This window comes from Manacus candei, unplaced genomic scaffold (assembly GCF_025592945.1).
Source record: "Manacus candei isolate 608988 ecotype Guabito, Panama unplaced genomic scaffold, ASM2559294v1 h1tg000162l, whole genome shotgun sequence".
NCBI classification, from domain to species: domain Eukaryota; kingdom Metazoa; phylum Chordata; class Aves; order Passeriformes; family Pipridae; genus Manacus; species Manacus candei.
In genome coordinates, this window is record NW_026138210.1 from 321263 (window position 1) to 339464 (window position 18202).

Here is an 18202-nt window from a genome sequence, read left to right on the forward strand (position 1 = left end):
GATGAATATTCTGGTAATGATTCACTAAAGCAATTAACTAACAAGTTAATGAACACCATTCATTTAAACAAATCAGGAAATGATCTCGTTCCCAGCAGCAGCACCGAGTGCCCGGAGCCGATGTGTGCAAGTGCTGGGCTGGAGCAGAGACGTGCTGGAGGGGCAGATGGCAATGGGACAGCACAGAAAGGGGAAACGCTTCCCCCCAGGCCAGGGAAAGGCTGGGTTGGTCTCTACAGCCCTGGCAGGAGAGGCCTTTGCTGTCGGGGGGGTCTCTGCAGCCCCTGAGGGGCTGTGCTGGAGGAGAAGCTGATCTCAAGGCAGGACAGAGACACTGAAAATGTCTTTGGGTGGGCACATCCCGTGATTCAGGAACACTGACAGTCATCCCACAGAGCCTTGGTTAAATCATCAGGTGGGTGATGAAGGGACAGAAGGGCCTGCAAAGCCTGGGAGCAGGTCCCCCATTCCATTGCAAGTGGGAACACCGTGGGATCTTCTGGCAGGGCAGCAGGGCTGGGCACAGGCAAGCCAGGAGATGCTGGAGGCTGTGGCAGACAGCTCTGGGCCCCAGACAATCCCTGGGCTGCCCAGGGCTGCTCTCTTGCTGCCAGACAAGGGGGTCTGGCTGGGCAGGGGAAGGCTGAGGGAGCCAGGGCTGCAGGGAGCAGGGAATGGTGGAGCTGCAGGACAAGGAGCAGAAGGGCCCTGCAGGGCTGCAGCAGAGCTGATTGCAGGGAGCTGCCTTCAGGGCAGGGATTCTGCCCCTGGGCTCTCCCTGCTGAGGCCACACCTCGAGTGCTGTGCCCAGTTCTGGGCCCCTCACTTTGGGGAAGATGTTGAGGTGCTGGAGCGAGTCTGGAGAAGGGCACTGGGGCTGCTGAAGGCTCTGGAGCACAAGTGCTGTGAGGAGCAGCTGAGGGAGCTGGGCTTGCTGAGCCTGGGCAGAAGGAGGCTCAGGGGGGACCTTCTCACTCTCTACAACTCCCTGACAGGAGGGGGGACCCGGGGGGGTCGGTCTCTTCTCCCAGGCAACCAGCAGTGGGACAAGAGGGCACAGCCTAAAGCTGCACCAGGGGAGGTTTAGGTCAGACAGGAGGCTCAAGTTCTTCCCAGAAGGGGTGACTGGGTGTTGGAATGGGCTGCCCAGGGAGGGGGTGGAGTCACCGTCCCTGGAGGTGTTTCAGAAAAGACTGGACGTGGCTCTCAGGGCCATGGTCTAGTTGACAGGGTGGGGTTGGGTCATGGCTTGGACTCCATGATCTCAGAGGTCTTTTCCCACCTCGTTGATTCTGTGATTCTGGAATGGCCCCTTGGTTCCATGAGGTTTTGCAGTGTCACAGTGGCCCTTTGATTCCATGAGGTTCTGCAGGGTCACAAAGGCCACTGGATTCCATGAGGGTACCAAAGGTCTCAGGGCTCCTTTGATTCCATGAGGCCCCACATGTCACACTGGCAACTTTGTTCCATGAGGTTCCACAGTGGCCTCTGGGTTCCTTTAATTCCATGAGGTCCCGCAGTGTCACGATGGTCCCTTGATCCCATGGGGTCCCGCAGTGTCCCAGGGTTCCTTTGGCTCCATAAGGCTGATCTCGGGCTCTGAGACAGAACTGAACCAGCAGTGGTTGTCCAGAATGTGCCCTAGAAAATATCTGTGTAACCAACTGCAATGGAGAGAAACCAGCCAAGGAAAGGAAAGAAACAATGAAGGGAGGAACTCGTGGTTCACAGAAGCAGCAAAGCAGGCAAAGGTGGGGTGTTACAGAATCCCAGAATGAAAGAATGTGCGAGTTGGAAGGGACCCCAGAGGGATCATCAAGTCCAACCCTCAGCCCTGCCCAGGCCCATCCCCAAGAGTCACAGCCTGTGCCCCAGAGGATCATCCAAACTCTCCTGGAGCTCTGTCAGCCTTGGTGCTGTGCCCACTGCCCTGGGGAGCCTGTTCAGTGCCAACCACCCTGGGGGGGAAGAACCTCTTTCTAACATCCAACCTGAGCCTGCCCTGACACAACTCCAGGCCATTCCCTGGGGGCTGTCCCTGGTCCCCCCAGAGCAGAGCTCAGGGCCTGCCCCTCCTCTGCCCCTCCTGAGGAAGTTGGAACTGCCATGAGGTCTCCCCTCAGTCTCCTCTTGTGCAGCTGAACACCCCAAGTGCCCTGAGCTGCCCCTCCTAAGGCTTCCCCTGCAGAGCCTTCCCCATCCTGGTGGCCTCCTTTGGACACTCTCGACTGGCTCAATCTCTTCCTTCCATTGTGTCCCCCCAGAGTGCCCCACTATTGAGGTGAGGCCGCCCCAGGGCAGAGCAGAGCGGGACAATCCCCTCCCTGGCCCGGCCATGCTGGGCCTGATGCCCCCAGGACAGGGTTGTCCCTCCTGGCTGCCAGGGCACTGCTGACTCCTGGCCAAGTGGGCACCCCCAGGACCCCCAGGGCCCTTTCCCAGCACTGCTCTCCAGCCTCTCATTCCCACTCTGTCCCCACATCAGGGGTTGCCCCATCCCAGGGGCAGAATCCGGCACTGCCCCTTGTTGAACTTCCATGGGTGGTGATTCCCAGCCCTGGGATCTGTCCAGGTCTCTCTGCAGGGCCTCCCTGCCCTCCAGGGACTCAGCAGCTCCTCCCAGGTTGGGGTCATCTGCAAACTTGCTCCGTGTCCCTTCCAGTGCTGCGCCCAAGTCACGGATGGAGATGTTGGAGAGCACAGGGCCCAGATGGAGCCCTGGGGAACCCCCCTAGTGACCCCCATCTGATGTCCCCCAGTCACTGCCACCCTCTGTGCCCGACCCGGGAGCCCATTGCTCGCCCAGCACAGGGTGTGTTTATCCAGCTCTGGGCTGGACACTTTGTCCAGAGGGATCTGGGCACAGACACTATGGGAAGCTTCACTGGAACCCAAAAAGATCCCATCAAGTGCCTTCCCTTGATCAGCCAGGGGGTGATGTTGTCATAAAGTAACTCAGGTTTGATCAGCAGGCCTTTCCTCTGGGGAAGCCGTGCTGGCTGTGATACCCCACAGCAGGGTGGGAGCTCAGGGGCCACCCCAGACCCCCCTTTTCCAACCTTTTCCCCCGTGGCCACTGCAGCACTGGCTGTTGGGTGGAGGGGAACCCCCCATCAGCCCCCCAGGGATGGACAGGGGGTTTTGGGACCCCCCAGTGCAGATCCAACCCCCCCAGAGCCCCAGGGAACTGCTCCAGGGCTCAAGTGATGGGGACACCAAGGGACCCCCATGGGACTTCTCTTCCTGCTGTCCCACCCTCCCTTTTCTGCCCATCTCCCACCCCTTTCCTATGGTCTCCCCAGACCCCAGACCCCCTCTGCACTCAGTTGGGGTCTCCCGTCCCTCTCCCAATAACTTTTGGGTCCCAACACTCCTCACACTCAGTTTTGGGGCTCTCAGCCTACCACTTTTCCCTTCTCTCCCTCCCCTTTCCTATTGTCCCACTAAACCACAGCTTCCCTGTGCTCCCTTTGGGGGTCCCACCCCTTTGGCCCCTCAGCTGAAGGGGTCCCAACCCCCTTTTTCCCACCTTTTCTCCCCTTTCCTGCTCCCTTTTCCCCATCCCCCCTGTGGCAGGGGGAGTTCAAGGCTCAGACAAAGTTGATGGGAGAAGTCCTGCCCTGGAGTCCCGAGGTGCAGAACGGACTCCCTGGCTTTCTAAACTCTGCTCCCAGAGGAGCCTGGGGGCAGCTGGATCCAATCTCAGCCTTGGGTTATGCCAGTGCTTTGAATTTAAGGAATTATAGAGATGGGATTGAACCAGTTTTGTCCCACAGGTTTTAATGATGGAAAAGCAGTTACATTTATATCAATGAACTACTTATTACTAATAATGATCAGACAAAAGGACTAAACCAGAATTATTTATTACACAACATACACACTAAAACTACCAGTAGTACAGGATAAGATAGGACAGGGCAATACACTAAAGCAATTGTTGAAGCAATTCTACTAAAGGTGGCAAACAAGCAAGAATTCTTAATTAGAGATGGATGGAACTCCCCCAGAGCAGCGCTCGTGGGGAGATCTCTGCTCTCAACCTCCAGCAGTGACCTTGGGGGGTCCCCAGCCAAGGCAGGAATCTCCACACACCCCCCAAGAAGGGTTCTGTTGGAAGACCCTGCCCCTGGGAAAGGGGACTGGCCCTTTCTGGTAGAAACCCAAGGACTGACAGGCCTTGGACTCCAGGGGTTCCCTCACCATCAGGGGCTTCATTTGGGGTGAAACCAGTCTGGGGTCCAACATCTCCTGCCTTGTCCCGGCCCCCTCTCAGCTCAGCACTGACCCCTTTGCAAATGGGGCATTGTCTTGGTGCCATTGCAGGGGGATGTCCTGCCCCAGTGTCCCAGTGTTCCTTTAATTCCCAGAGGCCCTGCAGTGTCCCAGTGGCCCCTTGATTCCATGACCTTCGGAAACACCTCAGGGTTCCTTTGGTTCCATGAGGCCCCCATGTCCCAAAGGCCCCTGGATTCCATGAATTCCGCAGTGTCACAAGGTTCCTTTTTTTCCATAGGGCCCTGCAGTGTCCCAGTTGTGCCTTGATTCCAAGAGTATCCAAATTCTCCCGGGGTTCCTTTGGTCTCAGGAGGTCCCGCAGTGTCCCAGCGGCCCCTTCATTCCAGGCAGGCCCAGGGAGACGAAGCCAAAGACGGAGCCCCGACCCCGTCAGCATCTTGGGGGGCGGGGGGGCAGGACCTGGGAAACGGCTGGGAAGGGACTGGGATGGACTGGGATGGACTGGGATGGACTGGGAGGGACTGGGATGGATTGGGATGGACTGGGATGGATTGGGACTGACTGGGATGGACTGGGACAGACTGGGATGGACTGGGACACCGGGATACACCAGGACCAGGACTGGGACCCAGCAGGACCCCCCGGGAGCAGGATCTGAGCACACTGGGACCCTCCAGGACCAGAACTGGGGCAACAGGGATCATACTGGGAGCAACTGGGACCACACTGAGGGCTACTGGGAGCAACTGGAGGCCACATAGGATATAGTGGGAGTGCTTTGGCGTCACTGGGATCCTACTGGTGGAAACTGAAATGTTACTGGGGCATCTGGGAGTGACTGGGAAGGACTATGAGCATGCTGAGGGCTCTAGTGGGATATACTGGGAGTGTCTGCAACCATGGTGGGGGTGAATGGGACCATACTGGGAGTGACTGGGACTACATGAAGGGGAATTAGGACCAGGCTGGGGGCAACTGGAAGGAACTGTGAGTGACTGGATCTACAATAGAAGCAACTGGCATTGACTGGGACTGTCAGGAGGGAGGACTAGGATCATACTTGGAGTGACTGGATCTGTGCTAGGGGCAACTGGGAGCAACTGGGACCATGATGGGGACAACTGGGATCATCCTGGGATCACGGTGGGAGAAGCTTGGCCCATGCTGGGAGCAACTGAGACCACACTGAGGGTGACTGGGGTCATCCTGGGATCATAGCAGGAGTGAGTGGGATCATGCAGGAGGTGATTGGGATCATACTGGGAGCAACTGGGAGTGCACTGGGGATGACTGGAAGTGGCTGTGAGCAACTGGGATCATGCTGGAAGCTTCTGGGGGCAACAGGGAATGAGTGGGACCACATGGAGGAAACTGGGAGCAACTGGGAGAGACCAGGAGTGACTGGGATCATCCTGGGACTGACTGGGCGCTGAATGCGAAAAATCGGTCCGAGAAACTGCTCAGAGACTTTTTTATCTTTAAGCAGCAAGGTATTTGTTTATTCAACGTTGGGAGCAAGCCAGCTGGCGCTGGACAAACTTGCTCCAAGGCTTCACACAAAATCAGCATTTTTATACAATCTTCAACTGGGATTAAATGCATATTCAAGTGATTACAACATCTATCGATGCATATTAATAACAGGCGGAGTAGAGGTGGAGCTCAGGCGGGGCTTGGGGTGGTGTTTCTCTTGGCCCTCAATCCTGAGGGTACTTCCACTCTTCCTCCATGGCTCTGGGGGCTTCAACTCATCTTCCTCAGCTTGACCTTCCTTCTCTTCCATTCTTCTTGACCCGCTCACTGAAGCTTGGAAAAAGCCCTGGCTCCCAGCCTATTCCTCCTATTCCAATGTCTCCCTGATCCTGCTGTCTCTCTAATTTATCCCCTCGAGGCCTAGGACATGTTCCTGTACTATTCTCTGAAGCTTTGCTCCAGTCAGTAGAACAGAACGAGCACAGATGGTCTTGGATGTTGGTAGCTTGTTAGCAGGCCCAAATTTCTTAGTTAACTCTTTAGGGCCTGGCCTCCTGTTTCCCCAGGGACACAGCCCGGGCCCGGCTGTTCCCATTCCCATTCCACGGGTTTGCATTCCTGTTCCAGGTGTTCCCATCCCGTTTTAGTTGTTCCCATCCCATTCCAGGTGTTCCCATTCCCATTCCATGTGTTCCAATTCCCATTCCAGGTGTTCCATCCCATTTTAGGTGCCTCCATTCCCATTCCTATTGTCCCTCCTCCCGTTCCTGGTGTTCCCATCCCACTTCTGTTTTCCCCATTCCCAGTTCTTGGTGTTCCCATTCATATTCCAGGTGTCTCCCTTTCCATTCCTATTGTCCCCATTCCCATTCCAGGTGTTCCCATCCCACCTCTGTTTTCCCTATTCCCATTCCTGTTGTCTCCATTCCCTTCCAGAAGTCCCCATGCCAATTCCTGGTGTGCTCAGTCTGCTCCCAATGTTCCCATTCCCATTCCAGGTGTCCCCATTCCAATCCCAGGTGTTCCAATTCCCATTCCTGGTGTCCCCAAACTGCTCCCAATGTTCCCATTCCCATTCCAGGTGTTCCCATTCCAATTCCAGGTGTTCCCATTCCCATTCCTGGTGTCCCCAACCTGCTCCCAATGTTCCCATTCCCATTCCCAATTTTCCGATTCCCAGTCCAGGTGTCCCCATTCCCATTCCTGATGTCCCCATTCCCATTCCAAGTGTCCCCATTTCCATTCCAGGTGTCTCCACTCCCATTCCAGGTGTTCCCATTGCCATTCCTGGTGTCCCCATTTCCATTCCAGGTGTTCCCATTCCCATTCCAGGTGTTCCCACTCCAGGTGTCCCCATTTCCATTCCAGGTGTTCCCATTCCCATTATTGGTGTTCCCATTCCAGGTGTCTCCACTCCAACTCCATGTGTTCCCATTTCCATTCCAGGTGTTCCCATTCCATGTGTCTCCATTCCCATTCCAGGTGTTCCCATTTCCATTCCAAGTGTTTCCATTCCCATTCCAGGTGTTCCCATTCCAGGTGTCCCCATTTCCATTCCAGGTGTTCCCATTCCAGGTGTCCCCATTTCCATTCCAGGTGTTCCCATTCCCATTCCTGGTGTTCCCATTCCATGTGTCTCCATTCCAATTCCAGGTGTTCCCATTTCCATTCCAGGTGTTTCCATTCCCATTCCTGGTGTTCCCATTTCCATTCCAGGTGTTCCCATTCCCATTCCTGGTGTTCCCATTCCAGGTGTCTCCACTCCAATTCCAGGTGTTTCCATTTCCATTCCAGGTGTTCCCATTCCAATTCCAGTTGTTCCCATTCCCATTCCAGGTGTTCCCATTCCCATTCCTGGTGTCCCCATTTCCATTCCAGGTGTTCCCATTCCCATTCCTGGTGTTCCCATTCCAGGTGTTTCCATTCCAATTCCAGTTGTTCCCATTCCCATTCCAGGTGTCCCCATTTCCATTCCAGGTGTTCCCATTTCCATTCCAGGTGTCCCCATTTCCATTCCATGTGTTCCCATTCCCATTCCTGGTGTTCCCATTCCCGTTCCAGGTGTCTCCATTCCCATTCCAGGTGTTCCCATTCCCATTCCAGGTGTCCCCATTCCCATTCCAGGTGTTCCCATTCCCATTCCAGGTGTTCCCTCCCCATTCCACATGTCCCCATTCCCATTCCTGCTGCCCGCATTCCCATTCCTAGTGTCCCCAGTCTGCTCCCAATGTCCCAATTCCCATTCCAGGTGTTCCCATTTCCATTCCTGTTGTTCCCATCCCATTACTATTGTCCCCATCCCATTCCTGATGTCCCCATTCCCATTCCAGGCATTCTCATTCCCATTCCAGGTGTTCCATCCCATTTTAGGGGTCACCGCTGTCATTTCCCCTGCTGGTTTACCTTAAAACCAGCACACCAGGGCTGTGCCCAACGGGGGTCCCTGTGGATCATCCAACGCGGGTCCTCCCATGGCTGATGGAGTTGGAGCAGCGGCCGAAGCTCTTCCCGCAGTCGGGGCACTCGGGGCTTCTCTTACCGGTGGGTCCGTTGGTGGGAGGTCAAGGCAGAGCTGTCCCTGAAGCTCTTCCCACACTCCCCACACTTGTGAGGCCTCTCCCTGATGTGGATGGGAAGGTGGGTGTAGAGGGTGGAGCTGTCCCACATTCCCTACACGTGTAGGGCTGTTCCCCAGTGTGGATGTGCTGGTGGCTGAGCAGCTTGGTGCTTGTGCTGAAGCTCTTCCCACATTCCAAGCACTTGTAGGGCCATTCCCTGGTGTGGATGCAACGGTGTTTGCAAAGGCTGGAGCTGTCCCTGAAGCTCTTCCCACACTCCCCACACGTGTAGGGCCGTTCCCACTGTGGATCATCTGGTGTCGGAGCAGGTTGGAGCTCCGTTTGAAGCTCTTCCCACACTCCCCACACGTGTAGGGCCGTTCCCCAGTGTGGATGCGACGGTGGTTGCGAAGGGTGGAGCGGTCATTGAAGCTCTTCCCACATTCCCCACACGTGTAGGGCCGTTCCCCACTGTGGATCATCTGGTGTCGGCGCAGGGCGGAGATCTGATTGAAGTTCTTCCCACATTCCTCACACATGTAGGGCCGTTCCCCACTGTGGATCGTCTGGTGGCTGAGGAGGTGGGAGCTCCGCTTGAAGCTCTTCCCACACTCCTCACACATGTAGGGCCCTTCCCCACTGTGGATCGTCTGGTGTCGGAGCAGGTGGGAGCTCAGTTTGAAGCTCTTCCCACACTCCGCACACATGTAGGGCCGTTCCCCACTGTGGATGCGACGGTGCTTGCAGAGGGTAGAGCTCTGCCTGAAGCTCTTCCCACATTCCCCACACCTGTAAGGCCGTTCCCCAGTATGAATGTGCTGGTGCCTCAGGAGGTTGGATCTCTTGCTGAAGCTCTTCCCACATTCCAAGCACCTGAAGTGCTTTTCCCTGCTGGGAGGCTGCTCAGGGACCACCAGCTCGCAGCTCCGCCTCAAGCTCCGGCCGCCTTCCCGGCACACGCTGGCTCTTTCCTCCTCACAGCCCCCTGGGCTGGCTTTGCAGCCCCTCCTGCGGGGGCATCTCCGGCCCTTTTCCTCCCCGCTGCCTTCCTGCGCCGGGGAGCCCTTCAAAACGGCCTCTCCCACCAGGCTCTGCCGGGGGGATTTGTCCTCCGCGCTCTCCGGCCTCACCTCGGGGCCTGGGGCAGGAACCAACAAGGACACGCAGGGGATTTGCCTCCGGCCCACAGGGAAGCCCAAGGACATCCCCCCAACTCCGGCCCCGGCAGGACGGCCACAAAAGACAAAAGACCCACCCAAAGAGGCACTGACTTCCTCCTCACCTGCCTGGGGGGCCCAAGGCATCTTCCTCTTCCTCGCAGCCTCCTCCTCCATCCGCCCAAGCTTTGGGAAGCAGAAATAGTGCTGGGGGGGAAAACATGGGGTGAGCACATTGCCCTTGGGGTTCCTCCTGCCCAAGTCCAGCTCTAGGACTCACCGGGCAACTTGTGTCCATAAAAACCCCCAAAACACCAACATTCAACCCAAAAACCCCTACCAAAATTCCCCCCTCTGCTCTCTGGGGTTAGGGGGATCCCCCCTGTCTGGCCTGATGGCACTTCTGCCTGCATTGGGGGTCCCCCTTCTCCAGGCTGCTGGGGGTCCCGCGGCTCCGGGGGGTTCCCACTCTCCAGGGTCCCCTTGAGTGTTGCCAGGGGGGTCCCAGGGCTCACTTCTCCCCACTCTGCCTCCCGGGGCCGGCCGGCCCTCCTCTCTCGGCTCCCACCCTCGCAAACCTCTTGGCGCTCTCGGCTCCCACCCCGCCTCAAGGCCCCCCCTCCTCTCCACACTCCAAGGCCTTCCCCCTCTCCGGGACCCCCGCTTAAGGGGCCCGGCGCTCCCTCTCTGCTCCCCCCCCTCCAGCATTCCGGGGGTCCCCCAGCTCCGGGATCGCCCCTCTCCGCTCTCCCCACTCCGCGGCTACCGGGGTTCCCCCCCGGCTCTCACGGGGGCCCCCAAACCGCTCTCGCCCCCCCCCGCCATTGCCCAGCCACCGCCAGGACCTTTTGGCTGCTCTTCTTTGTGCTCCCGCTCGGCTCCTCCCTCGGCTGGGCCGCCGCTTTTGGCGGGTTTCCTCCTCCGGGATCCGCCCCCTGCAGCCCTTCCCCCCCTGGACAAACCCCTTTAGGCCCCCCTTGGGCCCCCCTTGGGCCCCCCCCTTGGGCCCCCTTGCCCAATAAGTCTGATTATACAGACAAGCAATTGGTTTAAATCCACAAAACCCAATTGTATAACCCAACACCCTGGGGCATGAACAAAGTGGTTTTCCTTGGGGCCCCCCCCGAGTCCAAAGTAAAGGGAGAGGGGAAAAAACCTGCTGGTGGGAGAACTGTTGCAGTCTGGTCAGAAGAGGTGATTGCAGTCCAGTTGAGGGTGGTGGTCTCAGTCTGGTTGAGAGTGGTGAGCTGCAGCCTTCCTCTGGATCCCACGAGTGGTGGAAAGGTTCTGAAACTCCAGGTTTATATATTCTCCAGTTCAGGCAGGAATGGTCAGTGATTCCCTCAGAGCAGGGAATTCCATAAAAGGATGCTTAGTTCTTCCCTCAGAGCGGGGAATTCCATAAAAGGATATGAGAATTCTCAGAGCGGGGAATTCCATAAAAGGGTATGAGGACAGGGACACCCCCCCCACCTCGCAGGCCCCCCCCCCCCCCCGACAACAGTTCCTGGGAAAATGGCATGGAAGGCCATAGAATACACCCTTTTGGGCTACACCCATCCAGTGAGGAATTGGTCCCAGCTGTTCTAACTAGGACACTGTGTCCGTCATCGCTGCCATCATCATCATCATCGGCCTCGTGGCAGTCGGTGTCTGGAAGCTCCAATCCGGTAACTCCCGGGATGGGGGTCGGCAAGGGGCACGGATCCGCCCGGCAGCATTCCGGGGATCCTGTGCCACGGGTGCTGATCCCACTTTCTTTCCATAGGGAAATAGGAATAGAGACATTGGGGACAGGGATGGGGACGTTAGGGACATTAGGGATGGGGACACTGGGAGCAGGTTGGGGACAGCAGGAATGGGCATGGGAACTCCAGGAATGGGAATGGGGACATTGGAAGCAGGTTGGAGTCACCAGGAATGGGATTTGAGACACCGGGAATGGGAATGGGGACATGGGAGACCAGGATAGGGATAGTGGGGACAGGAACGGGGACACTGGGAGCAGGTTGGCACAGCAGGAAGTGGGAATGGGGAGAGGGATGGGAACCCCAGGAATGGGAATGGGGACAGGGATGGGAACCCCAGGAATGGGAATGGGGACAGGGATGGGAACCCCAGGAATGGGAATGGGGACAGGGATGGGAACGTGTCTCTCCAGGAGTTGGTTCAATACAAAGGTCGGTCCCTGGCTCGAGGCCACGGGAAGCCCCTTCTTTGGGAATGTCTGGGAACCAGGTGTCAGAGGTTTGAAAAGAGGTGTTGGAATTGTTTCCCAGTGTCCCCCCATTCCCATCTGTGTCTCCCGGGATGGGGTGGGTTGGAGCGGAGCCGCAGGCGCTGGGCAGGGGCAGTGGGGGGAGGGCGGCTCTCGGGGACACCGCGGTGGCCGCGGGGAGGGCGGGGGGTCCTTTGTTCGGGGGCTTTTGGGGTTTGTCCGGGACCGGACAGAGCGGGAGCTGATTTTGGCCACCTTGTTCTCTTTTCCTGACAGGAAGTTTTTTCCCCACGGGACACCTCGTGGAGAACGACCGAGAGAGAGAGAGAGAGCCCGACCCATCTGGGAGCGAGGTGTTCTGCTTTGGGGACTGCCCTGGGAAAAGGGACTCCTTCACTGCTGGCTGCGAGCACACGGGGCTGAGAGAGCTTTGAACTGCCGGGACAGTTTCTCCCCCCCACCTGGGGATTTGGGTCTTGGTTTTGTTTCTTCTGAAAGTTTTTGGTTGCACCATTTGTTGTTTATTCAGATTTTGTTAATAAAAAGCAGTTTCTTTTCCTTTTCCGCACTTCCACTTGAAGTCTCTTAATTTCTAAGTTGTAATCTTGTTTAACTAAGACCCAGTGCCCTCAGGGGAAGGAGAAGGAGGAAAGGAGACCAAGAGGTGCTGTGGCCACTCAAACTGCAGAGGAACAACCAGTGCCAGTAGCAGCTGCCCCTCTACAGAAGAAATCCAAGACCAAATCAGCTCAGTTAGTGAGGGATGAAGGGGAAGCAGAGCCCTCAGAACAGGAGCAAGAGGCAGGGCCAGAGATAATCACCAGATCCCCATCCCCAGATGAGCTGTGAGAGATGTGAAAAGATTTCAACCTCCAGCTGGGAGAGCCCCTGCTGACCTGGCTGCTCCAGTGCTGGGATATCATGGCCCAGCATATGGAACTAGGTGGGAGTGCAGCCAAGCAACTGGGATCCCTGTCCTGGGATGTTGGGATTGACCAGGGGATTGGGAAGAGGACAGAGAGGGGATGAGAGCTGGGTACAGGCTTGGGAATTGCCAGGAGGGCTTTTGAAAGGAGCATAGGGGAAAGGGATGTCTAAGAAAAGTCCCTTAGGAGAGGGAAGCAGAGAGGCTTTGTTTTCACCCCAACACAAGGGTCTGCAGGGCAGAGCAGAGAATATGCCCACAGAAGATTCTTGTGCGCCCGTCTTTGCAGTTCTGACAGGCACTTCTTGTCACAGCCTGTCCTCTCCATTCCAGAATAGGCCCTGGCAACCAAAGAACCAACACCCCACACCAGAGTGCAGAACAACCCATGTGCTTTGGGCCCTTTTGTTGTCCTATCCATTCTGACCCATCCTCTCCATTCCGGAATAGCCTCTGGAAACCAAAGAACCAAGGCCCCACCACATGACAGTTCAACCCCATCCGTGTGCCAAGGGCTCCTTTGTGATGTCACAGCCTGTCCTCTCCGTTCTGGAATAGCCCCTGGAAACCAAAGAACCAACACCCCACACCCCCACAGTGCAGCCCCACCTGTCTGCCACGGGACTCTTTGGGATGTCACGGCCTTTCCCCCAGGAAAGAAAGCCTGGAACCTTCGGGTTTCACATGCAGTTGGGGGGCCACCCTGGGCACTCCATGGGCAGCAAGAGCTTTCTGTCCTGGCCCTTTTTGTCTGGCAGGAATCTTCAGCTGTGTTCAGTTTGGGCAGTCAGACTGGCAATTTCAGCGCAGGGCTCCTGCAAGTGAACGACAGCCCTTCCCTCCAGGAAAGAAACCCCTTACCCTCGGTCTCTTCTCCTGTTCCTTAAAACACAACCTGCAGGGGAGCTTTCTGGGATCTCTTCTCTTGGGAATCGGGAAGACAGACCCGCTCCCATGTTTAACACCTCAGGCAAAACCACCCTTTGAACACCTTTCCCAACCCTCCCCAACCTTTCCCAAAGCCCAGATTTTACAGGTGTCCTGTAATTATGGCCCAATCTCACCCAAGCCCACAAACCAGGACAGAAACCTCTCAGCCTCACGCTGCGTCCTTCCCATTGCTGTGCCTTATGTGCAGGCAAAAGGCCTTAAAATCAAGTACCCAAAATTCATGGCCTGTTCTTTTTCCCACAAAAGAAGGCGTGGTGAACTCCCCAGACCAGGGAACTGGAAGATCTCCCCAAAACTCCTTTGGTACACGCTGCAGGGCCAACGATTCCTCTGCTCTGCCCTGTCGGCGCTGCTTTGTCTCATCTGGGTCCCCAGAAACCGTCAGCGAAAGCCGGGGAATAAAATCTCTGAGCAGTTGGTTGGGTTCCAGAGGTGACCCTACTTCATTCAGCACTGAAGGGACACAGGAATTGCTCTCTTAAACCTGTACATCAGTTCTCAAAACTTTTAACTATTCCTACATTTTAGCAAACAAAGGAATTCCTGTCCATTGGTTTACCAGTTCTCTCCAGGAATTCTTCTTCTCTCTTCTATTGGCTCTGGATTTCTCACTTTGCATGATGCTTAGCCCACAGTTTTTGTCCTTTTCTTGTCTTTTCCCTAGATAGGGAGAGCCTCAGTAACTGTCTGTGTTAGTTTTGCCTTCATTTCTGGTTTCTCTAAGGGCCTTTGTGGTTTAGAAATTCTGCCTTCTTGGTGTCCAGGTCTCAAAAATAGATTTCTCTGCCAGGTCTCTGACCAGTAAAGTATTCCAGGCCTTAAACTTTTACTTTGTTTTCCTAACAAATGACCATGGCCCAGAACTTGTCCATCATCCATTGTCTCTTGCCCCCATTCAATCTCCTGCCAGCAGTTTCTCCCCACTGCTGGGTGGGCTCCTTTGTCAAGCACTAGAACTTGTTGGGTAACAGGCCCAGTCCTGTTGCCTATTTTTCGTGGGGATCTGCAGGAGGGCATTGAGTCTTCCAGGAGCAAATTGGCAGAGGACCCCAAGCTGGTTTGCAGTGTGGATGTGCTGGAGGGCAGGAAGGCTGTGCAGAGGGACCTGGACAGGCTGGACCTCTGGGCCGAACCCATGGGCATGAGGTTCAAGAGTGCCTTTGGTGCCTTTGGGGCCTGTGGCCACAAGAACCCCCTGCAGCTCCAGACCGGGGGCAGAGGAGCTGCAAAGGGTCCCCGTGGGAGAGGCCCTGGGGGTGCTGGTGGACAGAGGCTGAACCTGAGCCAGCGGGTGCCCGGGTGGGCAAGAAGGCCAAGGGCAGGCTGGCCTGGATCAGAAAGAGTGTGGCAGCAGGAGCAGGGCAGGGATTCTTCTGCTGGACTGGGCACTGGTGAGGCCACCCCTGGAGTGCTGTGTCCAGCTCTGGGCCCCTCAATTCAGGGAGAACCTTGAGGGGCTGCAGTGGGTGGAGAGCAGGGCAATGGAGCTGGGCAAGGGTCTGAAGGGCATGGCCTGTGAGGAGCAGCTGAGGGAGCTGGGCTTCTCCAACCTGGAGAAGAGGAGGCTCGGGGCTGACCTTCTCCCTGTCCACAACTTCCTGACAGGAGGCTGGAGCCAGGTGGGGGTCAACCCCTTCTCCGAGGCAAGAGGCGACAGGACAAGAGGACACGAGGACCTGCCTGTCAGGGGCTGTTTGTCAGGGACAGGAGCAGGACTTTTTGGAGAGAAAGAGGGATTAGGTATTGAAATGGGTTGCCCAGGGAGGTGGTGGAGTCAGCGTCCCTGGAGGTGTTTAAGCAAAGACTGGCCATGGCACTGAGTGCCGTGCTCTGCTTGACGTGCTGGGGATGGGGCGTAGGCTGGACGCCGGTTGATCTCACAAGTCTCTGCCAAGCTCAGGGACTCGGGGCTTCTGTGCCACCCCAGCCTTTGGGGACAGCGTGCTGGTGGCTCAGAGGCTCCGTCCTTGCCTTGCCTTGCCCATCTCCTGGCTACCAGGCAAGGGCCTTGTGACATCACAGCCTCTGTGGAACAGCGCGGGGGCTGAAAAGTGTCAGTGCTGCGTCCCCGTGCCCAGAGCCTGGGCAGAAGTCGGCTGGCAGGGACGGGCAGAGACTGTGCAGAGGTGTCAGCTCGTCCCGCAGCAGCACCATGCCCAGCCAGGGCATCTCCTGGCTCCTCAGGCTCTCGGTGCTCCTGCTCTTGCCTGGCCCACTGGAGCCTTGCAGCCGTGCCACAGGTGCCATTGCTGAGAACCGGGGTTTGCCTTGGATGGCCCCTTGCCAGAAAAGGCAGGAGAGGCTGGAGAGAGGGGAAGGAGGGGGGTCAGGCCGCTGGGATGGTGCCGGCGGGCCGTGAGCCCGAAGGCAGCAAGGCCTTGGGCCCACACGGTGTCAGGGGAGGACTGAGAGCCCCCAGGGAGGAGGAAAGCTGGGCAGGCCCCAAGGCTCCTGGGCCTCTTCCTTGGCAGCCCTTTGGCCAAGGCCCCCAGGCAGAGGTGGGGCTCAGCCCCTGCCCAGCAATGGGGCACAGGCTGAGCCCCAGGGACACCAGACCCAGGCGGCCTGAGCTCTTCTTCCTGCAGCGTCTGCCTGGGGCAGCCCAGCCAGGCCTGAGTCTCTGCAGGAGAGGCCAAGCCCAGCCAGAGAGGGCTCAGCCCTCTGAGCCTGCACTCACTGCAAAGGGAACAAAACATTGGCCCAGAGGACATCCTGCCCCCAAATGGAGAACTGCAAAGGTCAAGAATAAAAAAGTCACACCCCTCCATTAGTCAAGAAATTTTCAGAGCTCTTTCCTAAAAGCATCCAGGACTCAGATCACCCAGTTTTGTCTCTGACAAGGCTTTGCAGGGGCTGCTTGGGAAAGGGAAGCCCTGGGGCCCCAGTGCAGATGGTGGGGCTGCACTCTGGGGGGGTCGGCCTTTGGCTCTTGGCTTCCAGGGGCCCCCAGGAGTCAGTGAGCCGGGCTGGGGCCGAGGGGCAGGACTGGCTGGGATTGCCTCTGGGGCCTGGTCCAGAAAATGGAAGTGTCCCCATGGGGGCAGCTGGAAAGGGCCCAGGAAGGAAATGCTGCCCCAGCGCAGGCTGTGGCAGTGGGGAGTGTGCAGGGGGAGGAGGCTGGGCCAGAGCAGGGCTGGGCAAGAAGGGCCAAGCCGCGGGTGGGTTCTCCCCCGGCCCCCAGGGCCCAGCCCCTGATGGGAGGGCCTTGGGCAGGGTCTGGGGCGACTGCAGGAACCTCCGAGGCAGCCAAAGGGCCGTACTTTTGGCAGCTGGGTTGACAGGCCCAGCTCTCTGCAAGAGAAGTTGAGGGCTCTGAGCCAGAGAGGGGCTGAGAGCCGGGTCCAGGCTTGGGAATGGCCGGGAGGGGAAATGGATGTCCAAGAACAAGTCCCTCAGGAGAGGGAAGCAGAGAGGCTGAGTTTTGACCCCAGCACAAGGGTCTGCAGGGCAGAGCAGAGAATATCCCCCACGTGAGATTGTTCTGCATCCCTCCTTGCAGTTGTGACAGGCACTTCTCTTCAAAGGTCGTTCTGTGAGCGTCTTCTTGTTCTTTCCAGGTGGGATGCAAGCGGTGGGGGGTCCTTTGGCACTGGAGGGAGGACAAGCAAGTTGAGCATTTTCCTACCAGTGTGAATCAGATGTTAATTCTGGTGGGCTGTATCCTTGGTGAATCTAAGCACATCCCTTGGCATTTGGGTTTTTTTCCGGGTGGTTCACAACCTGAGAAGCATCAGCAGAGTGGGAAGGAGGTCCCTGCAGTCAGAGGTCAGTGTAAAGGAAGCTGAGAGGGGAGCTTTGGTCAGAATGTTGCCCTCTGAGGGGATCCGTCAGTGTGTGCCTTTGCCTCTGTGATGCTGAAAAACCCAGTCCGAAGAACTGCTCAGAGACTTTGGATCTTTGAGCAGCAAAGGGATTTATTGCCGACGTCGGCAGCGAGCGTGGTTCGCACCACAGAGAACTTGGTCGAGAGTTTCACACAATATCGGGGTTGTATACAATTTTCATATATGATTAAATATGATAAATCATATTCATCTGATCACAACATCTATCTATGCATATTAATAATGGGCAAAGCTCAGGCGGAGCTCAGGCGGAGCTTCTCTTGGTCCTCAGTTCTGGGAGGGGTTTAGGTGAGTCTGGGGTCTCTGCTCCTCTCCATCAGTCCCCAGTGTCCCCATCCTGGTCCCTCATGTTCCCACTCCATTCCTGGTGTTCCCATTCCCGGTGTTCCTATTCCCAGTGTGACCATCCCATTCCTGATGTCCCCATTCCCAGTCCCTGGTGTCTCCAACCTGCTGCCAATGTCCCCGTTCCCTTTCCTGGTGTTGCCATCCCAGTTCCTGCTGTCCCCAGGCTGCTCCCAGTGTCCCCAGTGTGGTCCTCCAGGTCCCCATTCCGATTCCTGGTGTCCCCATTCCCATTCCTGGTGTCCCCATTCCCATTCCTGATGTTCCTATCCCAGCTCTATTTTCCGCATTCCCATTTCTGTGTGTCCCCATTCCCAGTTCCTGCTGTCCCCAACCTGCTCCCAATGTCTCCATTACTATTCCTGGTGTCTCCATCCCATTCCTGATGACCCCAGCCTGTTCCAGCGTCCCAAACCTTCTCTTGGTCATCCGATCCTGCTCCTGGTGTCCCCATCCCTTTCCCCATTGTCTCCTGGTGTTCCCATTCCCAT

General features: G+C 56.9%; 1 protein-coding gene across 1 annotated transcript; it reads right to left on the minus strand.

Annotated features, from left to right (window-relative positions):
• Positions 1-1641: 1641 nt before the first annotated feature.
• Positions 1642-9622, minus strand: LOC127463484 (endothelial zinc finger protein induced by tumor necrosis factor alpha-like). The gene is made up of 3 exons (XM_051772952.1): positions 9553-9622; positions 8944-9408; positions 1642-1664 (listed from the first exon to the last, which is right to left on the minus strand). The coding sequence occupies exons 1-3, from the start codon at positions 9602-9604 to the stop codon at positions 1642-1644; spliced, it is 540 nt and encodes a 179-aa protein (XP_051628912.1). The 5' UTR covers positions 9605-9622.
• Positions 9623-18202: the final 8580 nt, after the last annotated feature.